This window comes from Solea solea, chromosome 17, assembly GCF_958295425.1.
Source record: "Solea solea chromosome 17, fSolSol10.1, whole genome shotgun sequence".
Taxonomy (NCBI): domain Eukaryota; kingdom Metazoa; phylum Chordata; class Actinopteri; order Pleuronectiformes; family Soleidae; genus Solea; species Solea solea.
This window is the reverse complement of record NC_081150.1, coordinates 24647456-24670575: the sequence shown is the minus strand read 5'-3', so window position 1 is coordinate 24670575 and position 23120 is coordinate 24647456. Positions and strand designations below refer to the sequence as shown.

Here is a 23120-nt window from a genome sequence, read left to right as displayed (position 1 = left end):
CTTTAGACAAACCTCATGTTGTTGTAATTTGTTCCTGAGTGTTTGGATGGTCGTCTCCTTCTCATGGTTGTGTGCACGGCTGTCCAGCAGCTCTGTCTGCAGGAGCTGAGTGGCCTCTTTCTGTTTGGACACTCTGCTGTTGGCTTCCACCTGAGCCTCCTGCAGCTGCACATTCTGTTCCTTTAGAGTCTGAAAGAGAGAAAAATACAGTTCATCAAAATGTGAACAATGTAGTAAGGGAGAAAAAAATGACATTTGATGTTCAACTGAGAATTTGGTAGAACCAAACAGTGTGGGTGTCACTCACACGTTCACAAACTAGTGAGTCAGTCAGTCATAAGCACAAATAGAACAGACATACTTTGACTTCTTTTTCCATCTGCTGGAGCTGAAGAACAAGCTGCTGGTTGTCCTTCAGCAGGGAGAGCTCTGCTTTAAGAGGAACTTCATCCAGCCCCTGCAGCAGAGTGGAGCTTTTGCTTCTCTCCTCTTTCAACTGAGAATTAGTGTGAGCCACCAGCAGCGACAGCTCTTCCATCACACGCCTCTGTTCATCCTTGATACTCTGCAGGAGGCCCATGGACACATGCATGTTAGAAATAGGAATAACACTATAATGGAACCACTGTTGCTATATAAATCACATTACAAAAAGAAAGAACATGTTCTAAAGAACCAATATCTTAAATGGATAATATTAATTGAGTTTTCCCTGTATGGGACTAATTATTTGTAAATAATGTGAAGGTCATTCCATTCCATTCCATTCCATTCCTGTAGCTAAAGACAATCATGCCACAGGTTTCCTCTAACTAAACTTACACTATGTTTGTCTAGCTTTGTGACTGCAGTCACTGTGCTGGCCACCGTCAGGCCTGTAATGTACTTTCCTTTCCGATGTTTCCTTCTTTAAAAGTAGTCAATAAAACCTTCTTACAGGTATTTTCACAAAGTGTCCTCCACATCCCGATATCTGGCAGACAACATACCCTCTCTCCTCACAATTGTAAAAATAGTGAACTGTACCTGCAGAGTCATCTCTTTGTTGTGTGTCAGTGCAGCTCTACGCTCCAGTTCACAGTTGAGGATTGTGTCCAGCTCACTGAAACTGAGAGATTGGGTGCTGTATGTGGCCTTCAGCTGCTCCGTGAACCTCTCCCTCGCTCTGACCTCAGCTGACAACTCACTGGGATAGGGGGGAATGTTGGCCCACAGCCTCTCCAAAATGTTGTCCATTTTCTATAGAACCAACAGAGTCAGTGAGTACATTAAATATGGAGAGATGGAGACTGAACAATGACACATAATCACTGTTACTGTAGAATTCACGGGTTTGACATCTTTGCTGTTAATGTTTCACCTGAAACCACTGTGTGGATAAAGCCATTCACTGAATATCAGAAATAACAGTAGGTGGTCACAAACCCACCTGCTTGTAGAGCTGCCTCTTGTCCAGCAGCTCAGTCAGTCTGTGTCCCCACAGTGAGTGGAAGTCCTCATCTCCAAGAGAGAGACTGGGTGCCTGAGCTCTGCACAGCAGCACATCCTGCACACGCCTCTCCTCAAAAACAGCCAAGTCTTTCTGCACCAACTCCTCAAAGAGATCCCTGTAGTCCTGGGCGTGCCACTGAAGACACACCTAAAGAGGTGAGAGCACACCTGATTTACCACCAGATCAAGACTAAGAGCTCCAAGAGATATCAAACACAAAATATTCATATTTACTATGATGTTTCCCAGGGTGTGAACAGTCTGCAGACCCAGTCGACAGACCGTGGTGTAGGCATCCATAGTGGCTTTTGGAAGAGAGGACAGATGCTTCATTGAACCCTGCGCACTGAGCGCCCTGTCCCTGGGTGTGGTGCTATAGCCGTGACAAGTGTCTATAAAGTTCTTGAACCCTCTGAAGGACTCCTGCAACAGTTCAGTAGAGTTCAGATTAGTTTTTAATTCACTCATGAAGCTCATTGCTGCCGATAATAAACGTTGACTGGTGACGTTACCTGAAGCTGCTCAGTAGAGTCATGCAGCTGTGATGACAGAGTCTCTTTAACTCCAAGCTGCTGCACCTGATGGAAACAGGGACAGTGGTTGTTTTTAGTCTTTAGAAGCTCCAGATAATGTCGGGGTCATCTGCACCGGACTTTCTCTGGATTTTGTTGTACATGTGACAAACATAGTGAGAAACTGTCTGAATAAGATGTGTTCAAAAAAGCTGAAGACTCTGCATTACAACATTGTAATCTAAATAGCAATGATCACAGAATTTGACAGACGTAAAAACAACGAAGCTGGTGATGACCCTGAGACACTTAAACAGTACTGTGTGTGTGTGTGTGTGTGTGTGTGTGTGTGTGTGTGTGTGTGTGTGTGTGTGTGTGTAGGTATTGGATCTTCTACCAGGGTCTAATAAAGCTGGTGACTGGCTATATAACGTCACATATGGTGGAAGCATGTAGAAAAAACACTTAACCTTCCCTCCTGTGGTATTAAACTTCTCATTTGACTCACAGCAAGAGAGCAAATACGCCTATAACCGACAAATACCCAAATGTGAAACTAAAACTCCTTTCAAAGATTTCAGCATGAAATGCTTTGGACCTACTTCCTGTTGCAGATTGGCCTTTTGTTCTCTTTCAGACTGATCCTGCTTGCTCAGGTTCTCCTCGATGGCCGAGATCTGAAGGTGAAAGAGAGAGTAGACAGACTGACACCATGAACACACTGCTGAATAAAGATGAGTGTATCTACAGAGTGCAGACATACGGTCTCCATCTTGTCCTCCAGCTCTGCCCTGAGCTGCTGCTTCTCCTGTCTCAGAGTGTTCAGTGTCTCCTGCAGATGATCCCTCTCCTCACTGAGACACAGCAGCCTCTCCTTGTCTGAGGAGGTGCTCCGACTGCTGGCTTCCATCTCAGAGCGTAGATCATCCCTCTCTGTTTCACTACACTGCAGTTTCTCTGTTAAAGTCTTCACCTGTGAGAGGAAGGCAGCAGAGACTCTAAAGGCCTGTACACACGAGAATGTCTTCAGGAGAATACAACATTTTTGTTGTATCGTTTCAGTTTTTTATTCACACAGAATCAGCATTTAAAGAGTATCTACAATGCTATTTTAAACTGGCCCCACAGTGAAACAATGTAAAACACCACCCTCATCTTTTTGTGTACACAACAAATTGGGAAAATGGTGATTTCATAGCCCCCCCCTGCATTCACTTTCAACATCATCTGCTGATTGTTCAGTCTGTTTTCATTCATTTCAACTACTGTACATTGTAATGCACGTGTATGAAGACCTTTCTTGAAACAATGATATAAAGAGTCAGTCATTCATCACAAACCTCACTCTGCAGTGTCTCCATCTTGTCCTCCAGCTCTGCACTGAGCTGCTGCTTCTCCTGTCTCAGAGTGTTCAGTGTCTCCTGCAGATGATCCCTCTCCTCACTGAGACACAGCAGCTTCTCCTTCTCCTCAGATACCTCATTTTGCTCTGCTTCAATCTTCTCCATGTTCTCTGCTAAAGTCTTTATCTGAGGGGGTGAAGACAAAAGAAAATCTGCATTTTATAATATAGTCCCTCTTTTTATATTGAATGGAATAACAGAACCTTCATGGCCATGCTAAATTGAGATCATGGTGACATGAACCTGTTGAACGAGAGCGCTCTCCTTCTCCTCACTCACTCTCTGCAGGTCAGCGTTCTTCTGCTTCTGTTCAAACAGCTCCTCTTGGACTGACTGCAGATGCTCTTGTGTTGTGGAAGCCTTAAACACAAGTAGAACATTTCAACCCAAGCTCTCGTACAAGAGGACAGCTCTATTCTAGATGTGAACGCACTCTCGCCCAACACTCAGTCTGATGTCAACATGGATCCTGATGGGATTAAACTTACATGTAGAAAAAAAGAATAAAGCAGACAACTTTAAAATGGCAGAGAACATGTAATAAGCTATGAGCAGTTTCCTCACCGTATCCATGATCTGCTGCAAGGCATCTTCCAGCTGGTTCTTCTGCTCAGTAACAGTCATTAGAGAGGTGTTCAGCTGTGCCATCTGTTCAAAGACACGTGGCACATTACTCATTTTTAATACTTCAGTACTTGCAAAACAAACTGAACAGTTAAGAAAAACAAGGTCATTTTAAACTAAACTGGAAATGATGAATATATTTCATATGGGCACTGAAATGCATCTCATTGATGGATGAAACCAGTGCTTCACTGCTGCTTGATGCAAACATATATATATTAGACATTAAACGGAGAAAATGTTATCTTGTCGAGGTCAAAATAAGTTAGAGAGAATATTTTCATTAGCCTCAGTTGCACTGTATATTTGTTTAAATAATTAAAAGAAAATAGTACAACAGAGATACCAGATACCAACTGTGTCTTTGTTGTGCTTCAGTGGTAGGTATATTAAAGATCCATCATATAGATGTGTTCTACATATGGTAGAACTGAATGTTTACTTTATATTATTCAATGACCATTTTTCTGACATATATTCTGATTTTGATTTGACATGAAACATTTGAAGTCAAGTTCAGTGTTAAAGATTTAAATCAAAACAACAACTCTAACAATGACATTGTAATGTAAGAGTGACAACTGAAACATGCTAACTGTTTCTAACATTGAGGCAATACATTTTTAACTGGTGTAGATAATTGTTTATAACAGCTAATTGCGTTATTTTGAAAACAGTTAATTGTTCAGCCTTAGGTCATTGGCGTGCACTGATGAATGTGTGCGTGTGAACGGGTATATAGCATAATAATATACAAAAAAGTCAAACACTGAGTGGTCATTAAAGGAGACTTATTATACCCTATTTCTCCAAGTTAAAATAGTTCCCTGGTGTCCTAATGAACATGTCAGTGACATGCTTTGGTCAAAATACCATAAGGATGAAGCACCATAGCAGTTCAATAACCCTGCTAAACCCGCCCCTTTCAGAACACTCGGTTATGTGCATGGTCCCTTTATATGCAAATGAGACACAGGCAAACACACACCCACTTCTTCCAGGGGGTTTCTGATTTGTCCTTTTTACTGCACTCACTCGCTCAGCTCCTGTTCCCTCCGCTCCATTCCTCTCCCCCTCCCTCCACTAGTTCTCTGACAATATCAACATGGCAGCGTGAGCGGAAAACAGCGAGAGTGTCGTCACAGGAAGAGACGCACGACACAAGGATCAAGCCGAACACTGACCAACTGTAAATCAGTTAAAAACACTTAGGGACAGCACCGCTGATCGCTGCATAAACTGCAGCTGTATGTGACTGTATCAGACTGAGTCTGTGCTCCGGTCATGGAGGACGTACTGAACAAATATTTTTAATAAGGACGTGTCAGAATGGTCAGTTATGACCTCTATTTGACCTATTCTTAAAAATTTGTGTGTTTGTACGTCAGTGAAATACGGTCGCTGACTAAATACGGCGACCGCTGGCCGCAGTCTGATGTGAAGTGGTGCGAACACACAAACACACGTTTGCTGACTTTATCCGGCACATTAGCTTCATATATAAAATCCTCTGAGGCTGGAAGTTTGTGTAAAACACTGTGCTCCACTGTGCAGCCACCAACAGCACACTTGTCCCTCCGCGTTGACATAATACCGCTCTTCCTCCCTCGCCTGCACTCAGGCATTTTATAGGGACAAGGTGGAGCTAAGGTGGAGCTCTCCAAGTAAACTTACTGGTGGGGTGGTAACATTAGTGGTGAAATTCGCATGTTGCCGTCATAATGCGCAGGGAATTCAACATTGCGTGTTTTATCGCCTATACTTACACTAAGGGGGACCACGAAAAAAGGACTGAGTATTCTTTTTTCACACTTTGGCGACTGGTAGGGCCTACAGAGTCCCAAATATAGGTATTAAAATGATTAAAAAGTTGATTTTGCATAATATGTCCCCTTTAAGAGTGGAAGAGCTATATAAATACAAACCAGTTTAACACCTGCTCAGTTTTTCCTTCCTCCTGATGCCAAGTCTGATATTTGACCTCAGGGTGTATGTGAGTATTAGACCTTCCCTCCATCAGTACTTTAAATCAGCTTCAAATCATCAATGTCCCACCACCAGGTCTGCTCTTATGTAAATAAAACTATGGTCGACCAACCTCATTCTGCAGTGTCTCCATCTTGTCCTCCAGCTCTGCCCTGAGCTGCTGCTTCTCCTGTCTCAGAGTGTTCAGTGTCTCCTGCAGATGATCCCTCTCCTCACTGAGACACAGCAGCCTCTCCTTGTCTGAGGAGGTGCTCCGACAGCTGGCTTCCACCTCAGAGCGTAGATCATCCCTCTCTGTTTCACTACACTGTAGTTTCTCTGTTAAAGTCTTCACCTGTGAGAGGAAGGCAGCAGAGACTCTAAAGGCCTGTACACACGAGAATGTCTTCAGGAGAATCCAGAATTTTTGTTGTATCGTTTCAGTTTTTTATTCACACAGAATCAGCATTTAAAGAGTAACTACAATGCTATTTTAAACTGGCCCCACAGTGAAACAATGTAAAACACCACCCTCATCTTTTTGTGTATACAACAAATTGGGAAAACGGTGATTTCATAGCCCCCCTGCATTCACTTTCAACATCATCTGCTGATTGTTCAGTCTGTTTTCATTCATTTCAACTACTGTACATTGTAATGCACGTGTATGAAGACCTTTCTTGAAACAATGATCTGTTCATTTTTTAATAGAGGAAAAGACAAGGCCTAACTTGTGTAAATATAAAGAGTCAGTCATTCATCACAAACCTCACTCTGCAGTGTCTCCATCTTGTCCTCCAGCTCTGCACTGAGCTGCTGCTTCTCCTGTCTCAGAGTGTTCAGTGTCTCCTGCAGATGATCCCTCTCCTCACTGAGACACAGCAGCTTCTCCTTCTCCTCAGATACCTCATTTTGCTCTGCTTCAATCTTCTCCATGTTCTCTGCTAAAGTCTTTATCTGAGGGGGTGAAGACAAAAGAAAATCTGCATTTTATAATATAGTCCCTCTTTTTATATTGAATGGAATAACAGAACCTTCATGGCCATGCTAAATTGTGATCATGGGGACATGAACCTGTTGAACGAGAGCGCTCTCCTTCTCCTCACTCACTCTCTGCAGGTCAGCGTTCTTCTGCTTCTGTTCAAACAGCTCCTCTTGGACTGACTGCAGATGCTCTTGTGTTGTGGAAGCCTTAAACACAAGTAGAACATTTCAACCCAAGCTCTCGTACAAGAGGACAGCTCTATTCTAGATGCGAACGCACTCTCGCCCAACACTCAGTCTGATGTCAACATGGATCCTGATGGGATTAAACTTACATGTAGAAAAAAAGAATAAATCAGACAACTCTAAAATGGCAGAGAACATGTAATAAGCTATGAGCAGTTTCCTCACCGTATCCATGATCTGCTGCAAGGCATCTTCCAGCTGGTTCTTCTGCTCAGTAACAGTCATTAGAGAGGTGTTCAGCTGTGCCATCTGTTCAAAGACACGTGGCACATTACTCATTTTTAATACTTCAGTACTTGCAAAACAAACTGAACAGTTAAGAAAAACAAGGTCATTTTAAACTAAACTGGAAATGATGAATATATTTCATATGGGCACTGAAATGCATCTCATTGATGGATGAAACCAGTGCTTCACTGCTGCTTGATGCAAACATATATATATTAGACATTAAACGGAGAAAATGTTATCTTGTCGAGGTCAAAATAAGTTAGAGAGGCCTAACTTAACTAATATAAAGAGTCAGTCATCCATCACAAACCTCATTCTGCAGTGTCTCCATCTTGTCCTCCAGCTCTGCCCTGAGCTGCTGCTTCTCCTGTCTCAGAGTGTTCAGTGTCTCCTGCAGATGATCCCTCTCCTCACTGAGACACAGCAGCTTCTCCTTGTCTGAGGAGGTGCTCCGACTGCTGGCTTCCACCTCAGAGCGTAGATTATCCCTCTCTGTTTCACTACACTGCAGTTTCTCTGTTAAAGTCTTCACCTGTGAGAGGAAGGCAGCAGAGACTCTAAAGGCCTGTACACACGAGAATGTCTTCAGGAGAATCCAGAATTGTTTTGTATCGTATCATCTTTTTATTCACACAGAATCAGCATTTAAGGAGCACTATAATCCAGAGTAAAAAAAAAATCTCAAAACACCACCCTCGTCTTTTTTCTTGAAACAATGCCATGTTAACTTTTTAAGAACAAAAAAGACCTTAAAGGGAAAGTTCTGGTTCTGTGTGGATAAGGCCAAACTCACAGTCATCCATCACAAACCTCACTCTGCAGTGTCTCCATCTTGTCCTCCAGCTCTGCTCTGAGTTGCTGCTTCTCTCGTGTCTCCTCACTCTCTGAGGGGGTGCTCTGACAGCAGGTTGTCCTCTCTGACAGCAGATGGTCTCTCTCCATTTTCATATTCTCAAGCTCCTCAGTCAAAGTCTTAATCTGCAACATAAACAACCCCAATGTCACTTCAAATGTCGACAATGGCACAACTGTAATGTCTGAAGTAGAAAAGGATTGTTAAAAGGGAATTCCGGTATATCTCGACCTGGGCCCTTTGTTTATAAAGGTGTGTATGTGAATGCTACTTACAAAAAGTTTCATAATTGGTCGAGTAGATCGCCTCGGGCAGCAGCCGAGACGGGCAACGATGACGTTAGTGTCATTTTACAGGGCAAGCGCTATTCTGAGTTGTAGGTGACATTACTAAGGGTGTAGGTTTGGTTATAAGACGCTCTCTTGTCTCCTGTGACTCAGCTGTGATGCGTTCACTGACGCTCAGGCAGAGTTTCAACCGCTCTACATTGTCTCCATTTAAAGACAAATTGTGTAACTGTAGGAGGTCTTTGGTGAGCTATTTAAGAGCAGCTCCAAACAATGATAGGACACCAGGTATGTTCAAACTGGATTAGCCTCTATTAAAGTAATTAGTGTGAAGGTTCACTTACCCACCATGGCTGTGAATGTTTAATGCAGGGTTCTCACACCTTGGTGGACATAAAAGTCAAGGACTTTGAGAACTTTTCAAGGACTGAACATGCTGAAACAGCTTAAGGTGGGAGGTTCTCCCATGGCATCCACTTTTATTGATTTGCGGCATGCTCTGCATCTGGCCAACTCATTATCCTTGGGATCTTTGGCAAGCCAGTCTGTGTCATTTTATTTGGTGAACCAGAGACATTGGAATTTGCATTTTCCAGGCACCACGTGCTCTCTTCTCGTTCTGCATGAAATTTCACATCAACGGCAGAGAGACAGTGCCACAACACCGGTCGTAATGGTGACTCCATGTTCTGCGTATGCCTAGTCTACATACATCAAGCGATGCAGGGCGCATGAAACAGTAGGTGGCGTCATAACAAACAACACATTGGCAGCGGGAGACGTTAACGTTAATCCAATTCATTCCAAAGACCTATGTCTATTTAGGGCAATTTTCAAAAACTTTCAATGGCCTGCGAGAACCCTGCCAAGTAAGTAAGGAAAGGATCTTTACCATAATCATATAACCGAAATTCATTCATTCATTCATCTTCTACTGTTTTATCCTCCACATGAGGGCCGTGGGGGGGGGGGGGAGACAATCCTAGCTGACATTGGATTGAACGGCAGGGTAGACCATGGACAGGTTGCTAGTCCATTGTGGGGCCACAACAAGGTCAGACGGAGGGTTGATCAGAGCCGCTGCGACTGAGTGCACCGCCACAATGGACCAACCTGACTGAATGTGTCTAACATTCATACATGTTTTGATGCTGGGAGGAAACCAGAGAGCCCGTAAACAACCCACACAGAAATGAGGAGAACATGCAAATTCCACACTGAGCAACTTCTTGTTGTGAGGCAACAGTGCTGACCACTAATACACCGGCACACAATTGTGTTCAATAAAAACATGAAGTATTTCATTTGTTAGTGTGTTATTAGCTCTGATCGTGTGTGTGTGTGTGTGTGTGTGTGTGTTCATGTAAAGAGGTCCTGCCTGATTCTGGAGCTCTTGTATCTGTAGGAGTTTCTCTGCATCACCACTGCTGCTCGTTCTGCTCTCCAGCTCTGATACATGACTCCTCAAAATGTTCATTTGATCCTGGAGAACTCTGACCTTCTCCTGAGATGCCCTCAACTCATCCTGGTTCTCGATCATCTGAAAGATATTTCCCCACATTTGATTTCATAATGCCCATGAACTCATACATTGGCTGTTTGTGTTTGTCATGTATGATCATTAATATCCTGAGGCATCTTTAGACATGTTGGTTGCCACTAATTCTAAAAATTTAAATCAGAACTCAACACACCTGCTCTACATTCTCTTGCAGGTCAGACCTCAGTTGGTTGACCTCCTCCTGAGTCTTCTCCAGATGCTTCTCCAGCTCTTGGATCTGAAACACAGTGGAAGGACCATTCATGCTTTTCCTATGATTCAGAGTATCTTGTGAGGCATTTAGCTGCTAAGAAAACAGTAGAAAGCGTCACTGAAAACACAGTGACAATCTTTCTACTCCTTCACTGATAGTGGACACTGAGATGAAATGAAGCTGGAATTAAAACAAAGAAGTGGATATACAGTAACCTGTAGATGTTGCTGGTCCTCCTGCTCTTCTTTTAGTGACTGTGGTTGTGAGCAGAGCTGCAGCTGGAAGTCACACTGCATCTACAGGTAACAAGAAAACACACAAGACAACAGGACCTTAGTTTGTTTCAAGGCCTTTGGGAGTACAGTAGTAGGGGAATTTTGCTAACCGACACCATTAAATGTCACTAATTCTTACACATTGAACCTTCAAAATGAACCCTAGCTTTCATTGTGCTTTTTACCATCTCTATCTTGTCCTCCAGCTCTGCTCGGAGCTGCTGCTTCTCCTGTCTCAGTGTGTGCAGTGTCTCCTGCAGCTGATCCCTGTCCTCACTGAGGGACATCACTCTGCACAGCAGGTTCTCCTTCTCTGAGGAGAGCTGACAGCCATTTTCCTTCTCAAACAACAGTGTGTCTCTCTCTGCTCGAGTATTCTCCAGTTCCTCAGTTAGAGTCTTAGTCTGCATAATAACCACAAACAGTTAGAACAGTGATACAAAAAGATTTGGAATAAAAATATACTTCTATGACTTGTGAATGAACCTGCTGCTGCGAGTCCGATTCCTTCTGCACCCTCTGTTTCACCAGATCAGAGTTATTTTGCTTCTGCTCTTGCAGTTCCTCTTGAAGACAACAAAGAAGACTCTCTGTCTCTGTTACCTAAAAATAAGCAGTTTTTACATTTTAAACAGTACATCAAAGGGTATTAGGCCATGCTTACGCTATACAATGACACAGAGCTTTAGTAAAATAGGATCAAACCTTTTGTTCTAGGTGAGCTTGCCTCTCTGCACTTTGTCTTTCCAGATCAACGTTCCTTTGGTTCTGCTCTTGGAGCTGCTCCTGAAGTGGTTGTAAAATACTTTGAACCTCTGCAGCCTAAAGATTAGACGGGACAAGAAAGCTCTTTGACATCACAGATGTTGTGATCAATCTCAAACCTTAAAAACAAACAGCAGAAGTCTTTCCCTCACCATTTTCATGTTGTGCTGCAGATCACTTTCCAGCTCGTGCTTCTGCTCGTTGACCACCTGGAGCGTTGCCTGCAGGTCATCCACCTGTGCAAGACAATAATCAAGTTCAGAAGGTATTTTCAACCAAGGACCTGAACTTTAAGGCCACTAGGTTTGTCCATTCATCAATATTCTGTACAAACATACAGCTTCATTTTCCCAGGGAAATTAAAATCTTTTGGCAACCTAACATTCTCCCCTTATTTCCTATGTTACCCGGACCTTGACCTTCAGTAGACATTATTTCAGAGGTCTACAGTTGTAATGTTTTATATCATATTGAACAGGTAATTCTGTTTCCTTTTGTCAATATCTTGGCGTTAATTGTTAAGGCTGGCTGATGGGATGCAGATGTGGTATGCTGCAAAATAATTGCCCTTTGGGGATCAATAAAGTTGTTAAAGTTAAATATGTAACACAGCAAATGAAACTAAAACATGGAGCTGCACACTGTTCATGCACAAACTCAGCTTTTCCAAATCATAGCTTCAGTTCTCTGTGTTTATGTAACTCTGCTGGAAACATGTGCGTTTAGCTTCAGCTTTTACTTCCAAGTATTTACATCTGGATCTGATACACAACATAGAAGATAGCACCTTTTGTTTGAACCCACACATGTTTCATGTGAGCCAAAGTATTGGAACAGGTAGACTTCAAAAGGATTAAAGTGAATAAGACTTAATATTTAGTTGCAAATCCTTTGATTTCAATCAGTGCATCAAGCCTGTGACTCACGGACATCACCAAACCTTTGCATTCTTCTGCTGTGATGCTCTTCCAGGCTTTCACCGCAGCATCGTTCACTTTTCGTTCACGTTTGTTTTGGGGCTTTACTCCCTTCAGTCTCCTCTTTAACAGGTCAAATGCAGCTCTGTAGAGTTTAAGTGTGGACAGTGACTTGGCCAGTCTCAAACCTTCTGGTCAAGTCCTTTGTGTGCTTGTCGTTATCTTGCTGTATGATGAAGGATCTCCCGATCATCTTTAAATTGTCAGATAAAATGTTTCTGAGGACTTCTGAGTTCATGTTGCTGCTGCCATCATGTGTTACATCATCAATGAAGATTAATGAGCCATGACATGAGCTCCACCGTGTTTCACAGATGAGCTTGTCAGTTTGAGATTCTTTCTCCAAACTTTAGTCTTTCCATCACTTTACATTACATGTCATTTAGCAGACGCTTTTATCCAAAGCTTTGGTAAACTTTGGTAAAAGTTCATCTTTGTCTCACTGGTCCATAAATCTTTGTCCCAGAATGCTTGAGGCTCGTCTCTGTACTTTTTTGGCAAATTCCAGCCTGGTCTTCCTATTCTTCTTGCTTATGAGTGGTTAGCATCTTCTGGTGCAGCCTCTGTGTGTTTGTTCATGAAGTCTTCTGTGATACCTTCACTCCTACCTTCACCTCTGGAGGTTGTTGCTGATGTCACAAAGAGTTGTTTTAGGCTCCTTCTCACAATGTCTCTGATGTTTTCCTTGGTCTACCTGTTGGACATGTGTTGCTAAGTACACCAGTGGTTTCTTTCTTCTTCAGGACGTTCCAAATGCTTGTACTTGCTATGGCCAATGTTTGTGCAATGGCTCTGACTGATTTCCCATCTTCTCTTGAATTCACAATTGCTTGTTTTTCACCCATAGACAGCGCTCTGTTTTTTATTGTTTGAATAAACCATGTAATAGGACACACCTGTCAGTCACATGTTCCAATACTTTTGCTCACTTGAAAAATGGCTGGGTTCAAACAAAAAGGTGCTATCTTCTATGTTGTGAATCAGATCCAGATGTAAATACCTGCAAGTAAAAGCTGAAATCTTCATCTTTTAATGTCAAACCCAAAGGTTTTCAGTCTACGGCAAAAATAAAGTTATTGGCCTCACTGTTCCAATACTATAGGAGGACGCTGTAAGCTGCTTTGAGACACATTTGGCCACTAAAATCCAATGAGCTCTTCTTTGCAAATAAATGAATGAATGTTTTGAAAACACAACAGCCTCAGCCACAAACAGGCCAGGACACACTTACTTGTTTTTGTAGTGCCTCCAGCTGTGGACACACATGAGTAAGAGAAGCATCCTGTTTGGATGTTTGAGCAGTCTCCAGCTGTTTGATCCACTCCTTCAGCTCACGTATCTTCTCCAGAGCTGTCCTCAGCTCCTCCTGATTCTCAATCATCTGTGTGATATGGATATGAATATTTCATTGACTCAGACATGCAGAGGCATAAAGAGCTGACAATGCGAGGACATCAAATTTGGGCAAAGCAGTCACATGATTACAGACCATCTCTATGTTTTCCTGCAGATCAATCTTGAGCTGGTCTCTCTCAGCACTGAGAGCAGCAACAGTAGAGAGCAGCTTCTCCGTCTCATCTGCAGAGCTCTGAGCCCCAGCCATTGGCTCAGTCGCTTTCTTACCCTGAACACACTGAAGCTCCTGCAACAAACACAATAGTTCCAACTAGAAAACACTACTCGACTAAAAAAGGGTGGAATATTTACACACACATATATACACTAGGGGTGGGACGGTTCATCACGGTTCGGCCAACACTTCAAATATGCTAGCACAGCTAGTATGTAATGATAGTCACACAATTAAAAGCTAAAGTCAGTTGAGTTGTGGTAGAGAACAGTCGTAGACAGAGTACAACCACAGTTACAGAGTGCTCGTCGTGCACTGGTGCTCTTTAGGGCAGTGATCATGGTTTCTATCTGAACTTGTGCTGTATCTTGTATTCCTCTGTGAAGTCTCCTTCATACCACGCTATTTCAGCAGCGACTCTGTTCTTAGCATACGTCATTCAGAGATGACTATTAGAAAGGGTGATGTGTGAGGGGGTAGAGAGCAGAAAGACACGCAGCAAAGGACCATAGGTGGAATCAGACATTCAGAGCTACTGTTAGTGTTAGGGAGTAAGTCAAAATTCCTCAGGGGGCGAGGGAAGTTCAACACTGGATCTTTAAATGAGAGGCTTCATTAAGTATAAAGAGCTTCATACCTGCTCCTGAAGTTCTCCGCTGATGTCCTCCTCTGTGCTTCTGGAAACTTCACTGTCAGCAAGCTTCTCCTCCTCCATTAGCTGCTGCATCTCTTTCAGTCTGTTTACCACTGACGCTCTTTGCTGCTCACTCTCCTCCAGCTGAAATTAAACATTTACCACCAATCAAATTAAAACCCCATGATAAATGAGCTTACTGACAAATGTATTCATTATACATAGAATGTAGTCATCATGTTCATGTGCAGTAGATTTGCTTGTAGTTAACTGTGGCGCGAGTGCTACAGGACACACACTCGCACACACAGGCGGGCGGAGAGCCGGACAGACACACAGCTGTATAATAGGTTTTGTTTACTAAACACTTTTTTTAACCTGCAGTCTTTGTTCACATCTGGAGAGAATTCTTTTTTCTTTTAATATCAAAATATATATTGCAAAAATAAATAAATTGCAACGTCATTTTCCCCCCAATATCGTGCAGCCCTAATAGATGTGAATGGCTGAATGGCAAAAGTGTAGTGTAAAGCAGTTTTGAGTGGTCATCAAGACTAGAAAAAACATTTATTTAATATGAACACACAGTGAAACCCTACAGTACAGTCATAGTCTACTATAAGTCTGAGCTCAGATTGAAATGAACTCACCTGCTTCACCATGTTGTCCATCTTCTGTGGCAGAGTCTGAAGTGAAGCCAGCTCCTGTAGCTGAGCTCTGAGAGCTTCCTCTTCTTCACGAGCTGCTGTAAGCTCTTTACTCAGACTGGTCACTGTTCTCTCCAGTTCCACAGAGTCTATCAGCTCTGAGACACAGAATATCTTTACTGAAGACCAGTGAAGAGTTCACTTCAGATTAACAGTATGAAAAGTATGAAATTAAACCTACCTTTTGGGACTTTCCCATCTAGCAGAGCAGTGAGCTTGGTGTTCTCATTGAAGGCAATATTTAGCTCTTTTTGGAGGTCACTCTGCATGTTTTTGGAGTGTAACTTCTCCTTTTCAAGTTGAGAACGCAGGCTGTTCACCTCTGCCTCCATCCTTTTGTGGTTGGCAGTGAAGGTCACCTGAAGAGGGAGCATGGCAATATTCAGTAAAGGATAACAGAACAAAACATGATGTCACACAGCATCTGTCCATATTCTACACACGCATCACTAGCTCACTATTCCATCAGCTGTTCCAACAACACTTCACAGTGTGGAAACTCATTTTGATCTCAAAACACTGGTTTCAAATGAAAAAGATGTAGTAGTGATCTAGCCACAGTGAGATCAGCCTCTGGTCACTACAGGTACCATTTGTGCATTCGATCGAGTAGAATGGAATTATTTATTTGCAGTCTTAGCTAAATTCAGATTTGGTAAGAGTTTTATATCATGGTTACACCTTCTTTATACACTCCCCTGTGCCAGTATTACTACTAATGACATTCAATCCAGATATTTTTTTTTCTTCTTTTAAACAGAGGTTGTAGACAGGGTTGCCCCCTGTCTCCCCTCTTGTTTGCACTTGCTATATAGCCCTTGTCTATGCACTTAAGGACCTCTCCCACTTTTGATGGTATCACCAGGACTCATACGGAGTTGAAACTGTCGCTATATGCCGATGACCTGTTGCTATATGTCGCAAATCTGGTAGGAGCCTGCCCCGCCATTGTTTCGCTCTTTCGTAGATTTGGCCAGTTCTCAGGGTATAAGGTTAATGTCGCCAAGAGTGAATGCCATCCTGTCAATAAACTAGCGATGCAGCTCTCCCAGTCGGACATTCCTTTCAAATTGAGCCCTTCTGGATTTAGGTATCTTGGGGTTAACATTACCAGATCTTTTAAATCTCTTTACTCTGAAAATTATTTGTAAATTTTTGTGGAACGGCAAAATGCCTAGAGTTAGACAAAAAGTACTTCAGAATTGTAAGTTCTATGGTGGCCTCTCTTTGCCAAATTTTCGATTCTACTATTGGGCCGCGAACATAACTAAAATTATATTATGGTCCAAGTCAACTAATATACTTTGGCATCAATTGGAAGCACAGTCATGCTCCCCAGTCTCTTTTTCTGCTTTATTAACCAGCTCGGTCACCGCAAACCCCTCTGGCCTTACCTGCAACCCTGTGGTCATCGCTACGCTTAAGATATGGAAGCAGTTTAAATTTACTGCTCCCACAGTTTTAACCCCACTGTTAAAAAATCCTGCATTTAAGCCTGCGTTTACTGATTCCACTTCCTCCTTGTGGCAAGATAAGGGACTGAAATGTTTTGAGGACTTCTATAAGGAAGGGGTCTTTTGTTCTTTTGCAAATCTGGTTACTGAATTCAATCTTCCACCCTCTCATCTTTTTAGACATTTCCAGGTGAGAAACTGAGCAAAGTCCTTATTCTCCAACTTCCCTCGCCTTCCACCTAAGCAGCCATGGGGTGAACTCTTACAATTGAATCCTCTACAGAGGTCTTTAATGTCAAACATTTACAGTTCTATTCAGCCGTATGAAGATCATTTGACCACCAACACAAGAGGGTCTTGGGAGCGCAAACTTGGATTGGCTTTTGACGAATATTGGTGGGAGTCTGCACTGCAGGTCGTTCACAGAACCTCTATTTGTGCCAGGTTGACCTTGATACAGTTTAAAGTTGTATTTAGATGTCACTATTTGTGCCAGGTTGACCTTGATACAGTTTAAAGTTGTATTTAGATGTCACTATTCGAAGACAAGGTTGGCACAGATTTTCCAGAATACGGTAGATGTCTGTGACAGATGCGGAGGCACGCCCTGCAATCTTACGCATATGTTTTTCTCTTTTTTTGGCAAATTTACTTCAGCACCATGTCTAAGATATTCTCCAGGACTATTCACGTGTCACCACACATTGGTATTTTGGTCTTCCAGAAGTATATACCCAATATTCCACTAAAGAGTTGGGGGTATAAGCTTTTACCTCCCTGATTGCTAAACGCCACCTCCTTCTTAACTGGAAATCCACAACAGCTCCTTCCAGCACACAATGGATTAAAGAGACTATGTCCTTTTTAAAACTAGAGAGAATTAGATATTCAAGAAGGGGAAACTTGAACACATTCTACAATAAATGGCAACTGTTTATGGATTTTTTTGCAACAATGTAATGTAATCCTTTATCCTTTATTTTTTTGTCTGTCAGTGTCAGCACTGACAGACAAAAACACAAAAAGAAGGATGAATATAAAAGATAAAGGAAACAGCAAATGCCCAGTTACATTTGAACCACTGCCATGATTTATGCTCCGTGTACACAAAGCCACAGGGACCTCGTCCACAACAAACCTCACAGACACTGATCAAATAGTAGAACAGAAGAATAAAACATGTTAAACCCACTTACATTCATCTCCTCAAGAGCAATGTTGTGACTGCGCAGGAAAGCCCACTCCTTCTTTGTGTCTCTGCTGACTCCCTCTGCATCATCCAGTGAGCGACGAAGCTTTGCCACCTCCTGCACAAGGTCCTTACCACTCTGTCAGGAGGCACAATATCACACAGTGAGACCACTTAAAGACCTCAGTAGTGCTTGAATTTATGGCAGGTTCAGAACAAGACACTCAGTTGTCCAGCTATACATCATGTAACTACAAAGAGCATATCCTCTTATATCTGAAAAATGTATTGTGTGTGATAATATCACAGAAATCAGGAAAATATTCACATTTAAGAAGCTGAAACAATCAGAAATATTGTTTTAATAATGAAAAAGCTTCAAACCAATTAATAAAAAAATGTATATGATGCACTAAATAAAAAATAAGTTAAAAAACACACACACACACACACACAGTGCTCAGTGAGGCAACATCTCTGCTCAAACACATGGCTTACATATTTGATATTTACAGTGGATTGAGGAAAAAAACAAACAAACATACACATACCATACTATGAAGTTCCTCTGCAAATTCACTTTTCTTCTTTAGCTCCTCAGACAGAGTTTCTACTTTGTTCTGAAAAAACAAAAAGATTCAAATATAAAACAGTTTTTTGGGAATGAGACATTAATTGAGATTATTAATTTATAACATATTATAGTGTTCCATAATGTTACTGATACAAAATTAAACTCAAAAATGCTCCGATCACTTAAGATTCCATCGCATCATTTACTTTGTTTTGTATTAAGTTATACTTTCTTCTTTTTCCCATTTTACTTTGCATTCTTATTATGAAATTAACCATTTATAGGTGAGGTCTTATAATAAGCCCATAAAGGGGTTCACAGGTGTCCTATTTTAATTTATTATGTTTTCTGAGGTTTTATTTATAAATGTGCAAATAAACCAAAACCAAACACTTCATCTCACCTGAAACTCCAGGCATTTGACCTCAGACGACTCAAAGGACTTTTTCAAGCTGAGCATTTCATTTTTCAACTCGTTCTGTGGATGAATCAAAACTTATTTTAGATTACAAGCAAATAAATCCAGAGTCTTTTAATGTCACAGCACTGTGAGTAAAGCTTTGAGTCTCACTCGCACGCGTGCGCGCGCACACACACACACACACACACACACACACACACACACACACACACACACACACACACACACACACACACACACACACACACACACACACACACACACACACACACACACACACACACACACACACACACACACACACACACACACACACACACACACACACACACACACACACACACACACACACACACACACACACACACACACACACACAAATAATCAGGATTTCAGTGTGTATTTGAATAAAGGCCAGGTAAAGCCAGATCTGATCCATGGTGATCCAAGTATGACTGGATCACCCTAACTCTACAATCCTTGGATCCTAATAACAGTAAGAGTGTCTTAACCTCGTGCTCCTTCATGAACTCGTCCTCCAGAGATTTGAACTCTTCAGTCTCCCTCTTCTCCTCCAGCTCCTGTGTCAGAGCAGCTTTCTCCTTCTCCAAAAGCTCAATGCGCTCGATGAAGATACCCAGCTCCTGCCTCAGATAGTCTCGCTCAGTGATGGCCAGGTCCTGGCAACATACAGCTCAGATCAGTCAGTCAGCAAATCAATGATTATAATGCCTTTGTTTTAATTGAAACACTGAATCACCCTCTGCTGACAAATATCACAAGTAAATACCACCGTGTCTGAGGTTTTAGAAACTTAACATTGGAGGACATATTGAAAGCTATTGTTATTGATTTGTTTGTTTTTTACTATAATTGATCAAACATTTTTCAACTTGTTCCAAGAATTGCATCTGGACTAGGGCTGCACGATAAATCGTTAAGAGAATCGTGATCTCGATTCACGACTACACATGATCTCATTTTCTAAATTTTGGAGATTTAGGTTTACTTTGTCTTGGAGACTTTTACACACAAAACTAACTCCACCAGGCTTTACCTTCTCTGAAGCGAGAGTTTCAAGGAGCTGGATGGTTTCTGCAAACTCTCTTCTCATCTGAAAACCAAGGCAAACTGTTTAGTGCTGAAACAATGACCAGGATACAAAAGATGATACGAGTGAGGGAATTCAGCATTTCTGTTCTCACAGCACACCTGTTCATTTTCGGTCAGAGCATGGCTCTGGGATTCCAGCTGTCTCTCTAGGTCTGCCACTCTCAAATCCAACATTGTCACCTTCTCCACGGCCTCCAGCTTCTGCTGAGCTTCGGTTTGTTGTAGCAGCTCATGCTCTGCTGCCCTCTTTTCTGCTGTCTCCATGTTCCCCAAGGCTTCATGTTTCAGCTGACCCTCTGTTTGGAGCTGCAGCTGCAGCTCTGACACTCTGCTCTCTAATTCCGTCACTTTAGTCATGGCCTCCTCTTTCTGTTGACTCTCCATTTCAAGTTGTAGCTCCAGGTTGGATACTTTCTGTGAAATGTCACTCATCCAGTCTGGAGACGCATCTTTGGGACTGTCAAAGACAAACCAAGCAGAGGGTTTTTTTTATGGTTGTGGATTCATCAATAAAAGATCCAAATTAAATCCACCAGCTGTTCTGATATGCACTCATTTAAACAGAGAAAACAGAAAAACAGTCCAAGTTGAGCACAAATAAATCATTGTGAAGAATTGTGGAGACAATGGTGCAGAGAAACATCTGATTTAATTAAAAGAGTAACTCAACCCCTAAACCACTTTTTTCAGGTTAACACTAGTGTATACGGTTATCTAGTAATATTATTGACTGATCCAGGTCCAACTCTTGGTAGTTTTGTGTGAAGTATTTGAATGACGTATTTTGTGTTGTGTGTATGTACTGCCTTCTCTGGATAAACACCTCCCATTACATATGAATTTTTGTATTAGCTGACTCTTCCCATGTTGTCGTCACTGTCCCGGTTCTCCATCACTAACTGTCCTCCTCTAGCCACGCCCCCAGCTGCCGCTGCCGAGATTTGCACTTGCTGTCACTCGATCGTCACGCCCCCTGCGGTGCTCACTCACCGATAATTCCCTGCCCACTTTTTGTAGATTTTTAAAATACGGCATTGGGCAGAGTCAGAACAGGGGTTTAGTTCTTCTTTAACAAAGAAATCATTAAACAAATATGACATCATGTATAGTATCACCTCGCCAGAGCAGGTACTAAAAAAAAACTACCTGTTACCAGGTACGATGCTAGCAGAAATGCAACTTAACCGTGCTGTGCTGAGGCGGTGGAAACACGCCATTAGAAACCATGAGCAGAGAAACATTTACCTGTACTCAAAGCTTCTAACTGCCACAGAGCTCTGAGTGGTTTCCATTTCATCTGATGGCTCATCTGGAACGTCCCAGTGAACGTCAAAGTCCTCATCATCTGTAAAAACCACCAGCCGCCAGGTATGAATTTGCTTTCAGAGAGTACAGTTCAGGTCACAATATGTGACCTATGATCTAATCGTCCTTACCCTCAGTCATCTCCATCAGACACGAGTGTCCAGCTTTCCTCTTCAGGGTAAAGGGGTCCGCAAAGCTTAGGTCAGATGAGCCACTACCACAGAGCGATGGACGGCCCAGTCTGACCATCTTTCCTCCCCATGTAACTCTGCGTTTAGGCATCTGAAACAGAATAAGAGTCACAATGACTGCGATCATGACAGGACAGTTGATGTCTAATTACAGTTCCACTTTGTGACATTGGTACCTTCTTAACAGGAACCAGGTCAGAGCTGGTGACCATGAGTCTGGTCAGGTTTCTAATCCTGTCCTCTTGTTCTCTCTGGAGCTGATCCTTCTCTTGGAGCAGATGGGCGAGAACCTCCTTCTCAGTGACTGTGGTCTGTGTGACTGAAGAAACCTGCAGGGGTCATCCAAAGGTCAGCAATGGAACTCACAGAACAGGACAAAGAATAAAAAAACAGGCTAGTGACACTTGCCTCTTGAAGTCGACGCTTCAGGTCCACAATTTCATTGCGGTATCTTTTGAGCAGAGCGCCGTCATCGGACACCTCTGTCACATGAGGATCGTTCTTCATTTTCTTTGCAGTGCTGGCAAACTAATACAAAACACTTGGCGTAAATAACTCTATCTGCTGAGATTTGTTCACCTACAGCTCAACGTCTAAATGTCACAGTAGGGTGTTGAAATCCACTGACCTGTAATGTGCTGAGGGTCTCATCTAGAGCAGCTGGAGTGATGGTACAGATGATGACGGTTTTGGCGTTTCCACCCAAAGAGTTTTGCAGGATGCGGGTTAATTTACTGTCTCTGTAGTTAGTGAAACCCCTGAAGGAGAACAACATTTAACATGTATTTTTTTATCAGGGTTAGCCAACCTTCCACAAAAGTTGCACCTCAAAATGCAGGAAACAATGTTTCTGAGAGTTATGGTGGGAAAGTGGGAAATGCCCCAGGATCATGTGAAGGTGTTAACAAACAAAAATGGACAACCTCTAAAATAATGACAGCACAAGAGAGAGCTGGGAATATGACGTCCTCATTTTCCTAAAGAAGGAAACAGCATTTTCACACTCTGGGAGGCGTTTCAGGTCCTAAAATGCCGTCGCCGTGTGGACGGAACACCTCTCCGGAAAAAAAGTATGCACATTCACCTAAACCCGTATCCCTGTGGACGGGCCCTTAAGTAATTTCAAGTTATGGTAGATGGACCTCTGTGTTCAAGCTGTCAAAATGACGGGCAGCCTTCAGTTTTTCCCGTCATGGTAGAAAAATATTCGTCAATGACAGAATTCTCCAGATTCAATGTAGTAATGTAATGCATACACTGAATGTTCAGCACTCACTTCTGGCTTTCATCAGTCAGTTTCTTGATGACTTGGCCCAGTGTGAACAGGCTGCGGTTGATATTGCAACCTTCTTTGAAACGTGTGCCTTGGAAACAGATGACAAAGAATAAACTGAGTCTATGGTGTTTAAAAAGGAAACTGAAACATTCTATGGAATTAACTGCACATTACCTTCAGCTCCAGTCTGACTTGCCCTCTCAGATCCAGCTAAATCAACTAAATTCTAGAAGATAGATACAAATATTTTTACAACAAAAAACATCAAAGGAAGAAAACAGAAAGTAAAGTTAATGCAAAGATAGCAGGGCTATAAGTA

At 42.3% G+C, this 23120-nt stretch overlaps 1 protein-coding gene across 7 annotated transcripts in view; it reads right to left on the bottom strand.

Moving 5' to 3' along the window:
• Positions 1-23120, bottom strand: part of cenpe (centromere protein E) — a 31744-nt gene that overhangs the window by 5992 nt on the left and 2632 nt on the right. For 2 of the 7 annotated variants that reach the window (XM_058613563.1, XM_058613568.1), the window contains exons 9-50: positions 22976-23027; positions 22802-22889; positions 22154-22283; positions 21934-22053; positions 21702-21854; positions 21466-21616; positions 21275-21374; positions 20129-20486; positions 19974-20030; positions 19429-19596; positions 18899-18973; positions 18473-18541; positions 17929-18060; positions 15460-15637; positions 15222-15376; positions 14575-14715; positions 13857-14009; positions 13599-13748; positions 11543-11626; positions 11331-11447; positions 11112-11228; positions 10811-11029; positions 10566-10646; positions 10291-10374; positions 9975-10136; positions 8267-8434; positions 7767-7988; positions 7391-7474; positions 7070-7186; positions 6764-6952; positions 6129-6350; positions 3971-4054; positions 3650-3766; positions 3344-3532; positions 2767-2976; positions 2606-2680; positions 2004-2069; positions 1726-1914; positions 1430-1639; positions 1027-1239; positions 362-565; positions 13-189 (exon numbers count right to left, since the gene is read on the bottom strand). In XM_058613563.1, coding sequence (XP_058469546.1) covers positions 13-189; positions 362-565; positions 1027-1239; positions 1430-1639; positions 1726-1914; positions 2004-2069; positions 2606-2680; positions 2767-2976; positions 3344-3532; positions 3650-3766; positions 3971-4054; positions 6129-6350; positions 6764-6952; positions 7070-7186; positions 7391-7474; positions 7767-7988; positions 8267-8434; positions 9975-10136; positions 10291-10374; positions 10566-10646; positions 10811-11029; positions 11112-11228; positions 11331-11447; positions 11543-11626; positions 13599-13748; positions 13857-14009; positions 14575-14715; positions 15222-15376; positions 15460-15637; positions 17929-18060; positions 18473-18541; positions 18899-18973; positions 19429-19596; positions 19974-20030; positions 20129-20486; positions 21275-21374; positions 21466-21616; positions 21702-21854; positions 21934-22053; positions 22154-22283; positions 22802-22889; positions 22976-23027 — 6030 coding nt within the window. Of the gene's footprint in view, positions 1-12; positions 190-361; positions 566-1026; positions 1240-1429; positions 1640-1725; positions 1915-2003; positions 2070-2605; positions 2681-2766; positions 2977-3343; positions 3533-3649; positions 3767-3970; positions 4055-6128; positions 6351-6763; positions 6953-7069; positions 7187-7390; positions 7475-7766; positions 7989-8266; positions 8435-9974; positions 10137-10290; positions 10375-10565; positions 10647-10810; positions 11030-11111; positions 11229-11330; positions 11448-11542; positions 11627-13598; positions 13749-13856; positions 14010-14574; positions 14716-15221; positions 15377-15459; positions 15640-17928; positions 18061-18472; positions 18542-18898; positions 18974-19428; positions 19597-19973; positions 20031-20128; positions 20487-21274; positions 21375-21465; positions 21617-21701; positions 21855-21933; positions 22054-22153; positions 22284-22801; positions 22890-22975; positions 23028-23120 lie in introns of all 7 variants that reach the window. The other 5 variants (XM_058613565.1, XM_058613569.1, XM_058613566.1 and 2 more) reach the window with 5 other exon arrangements.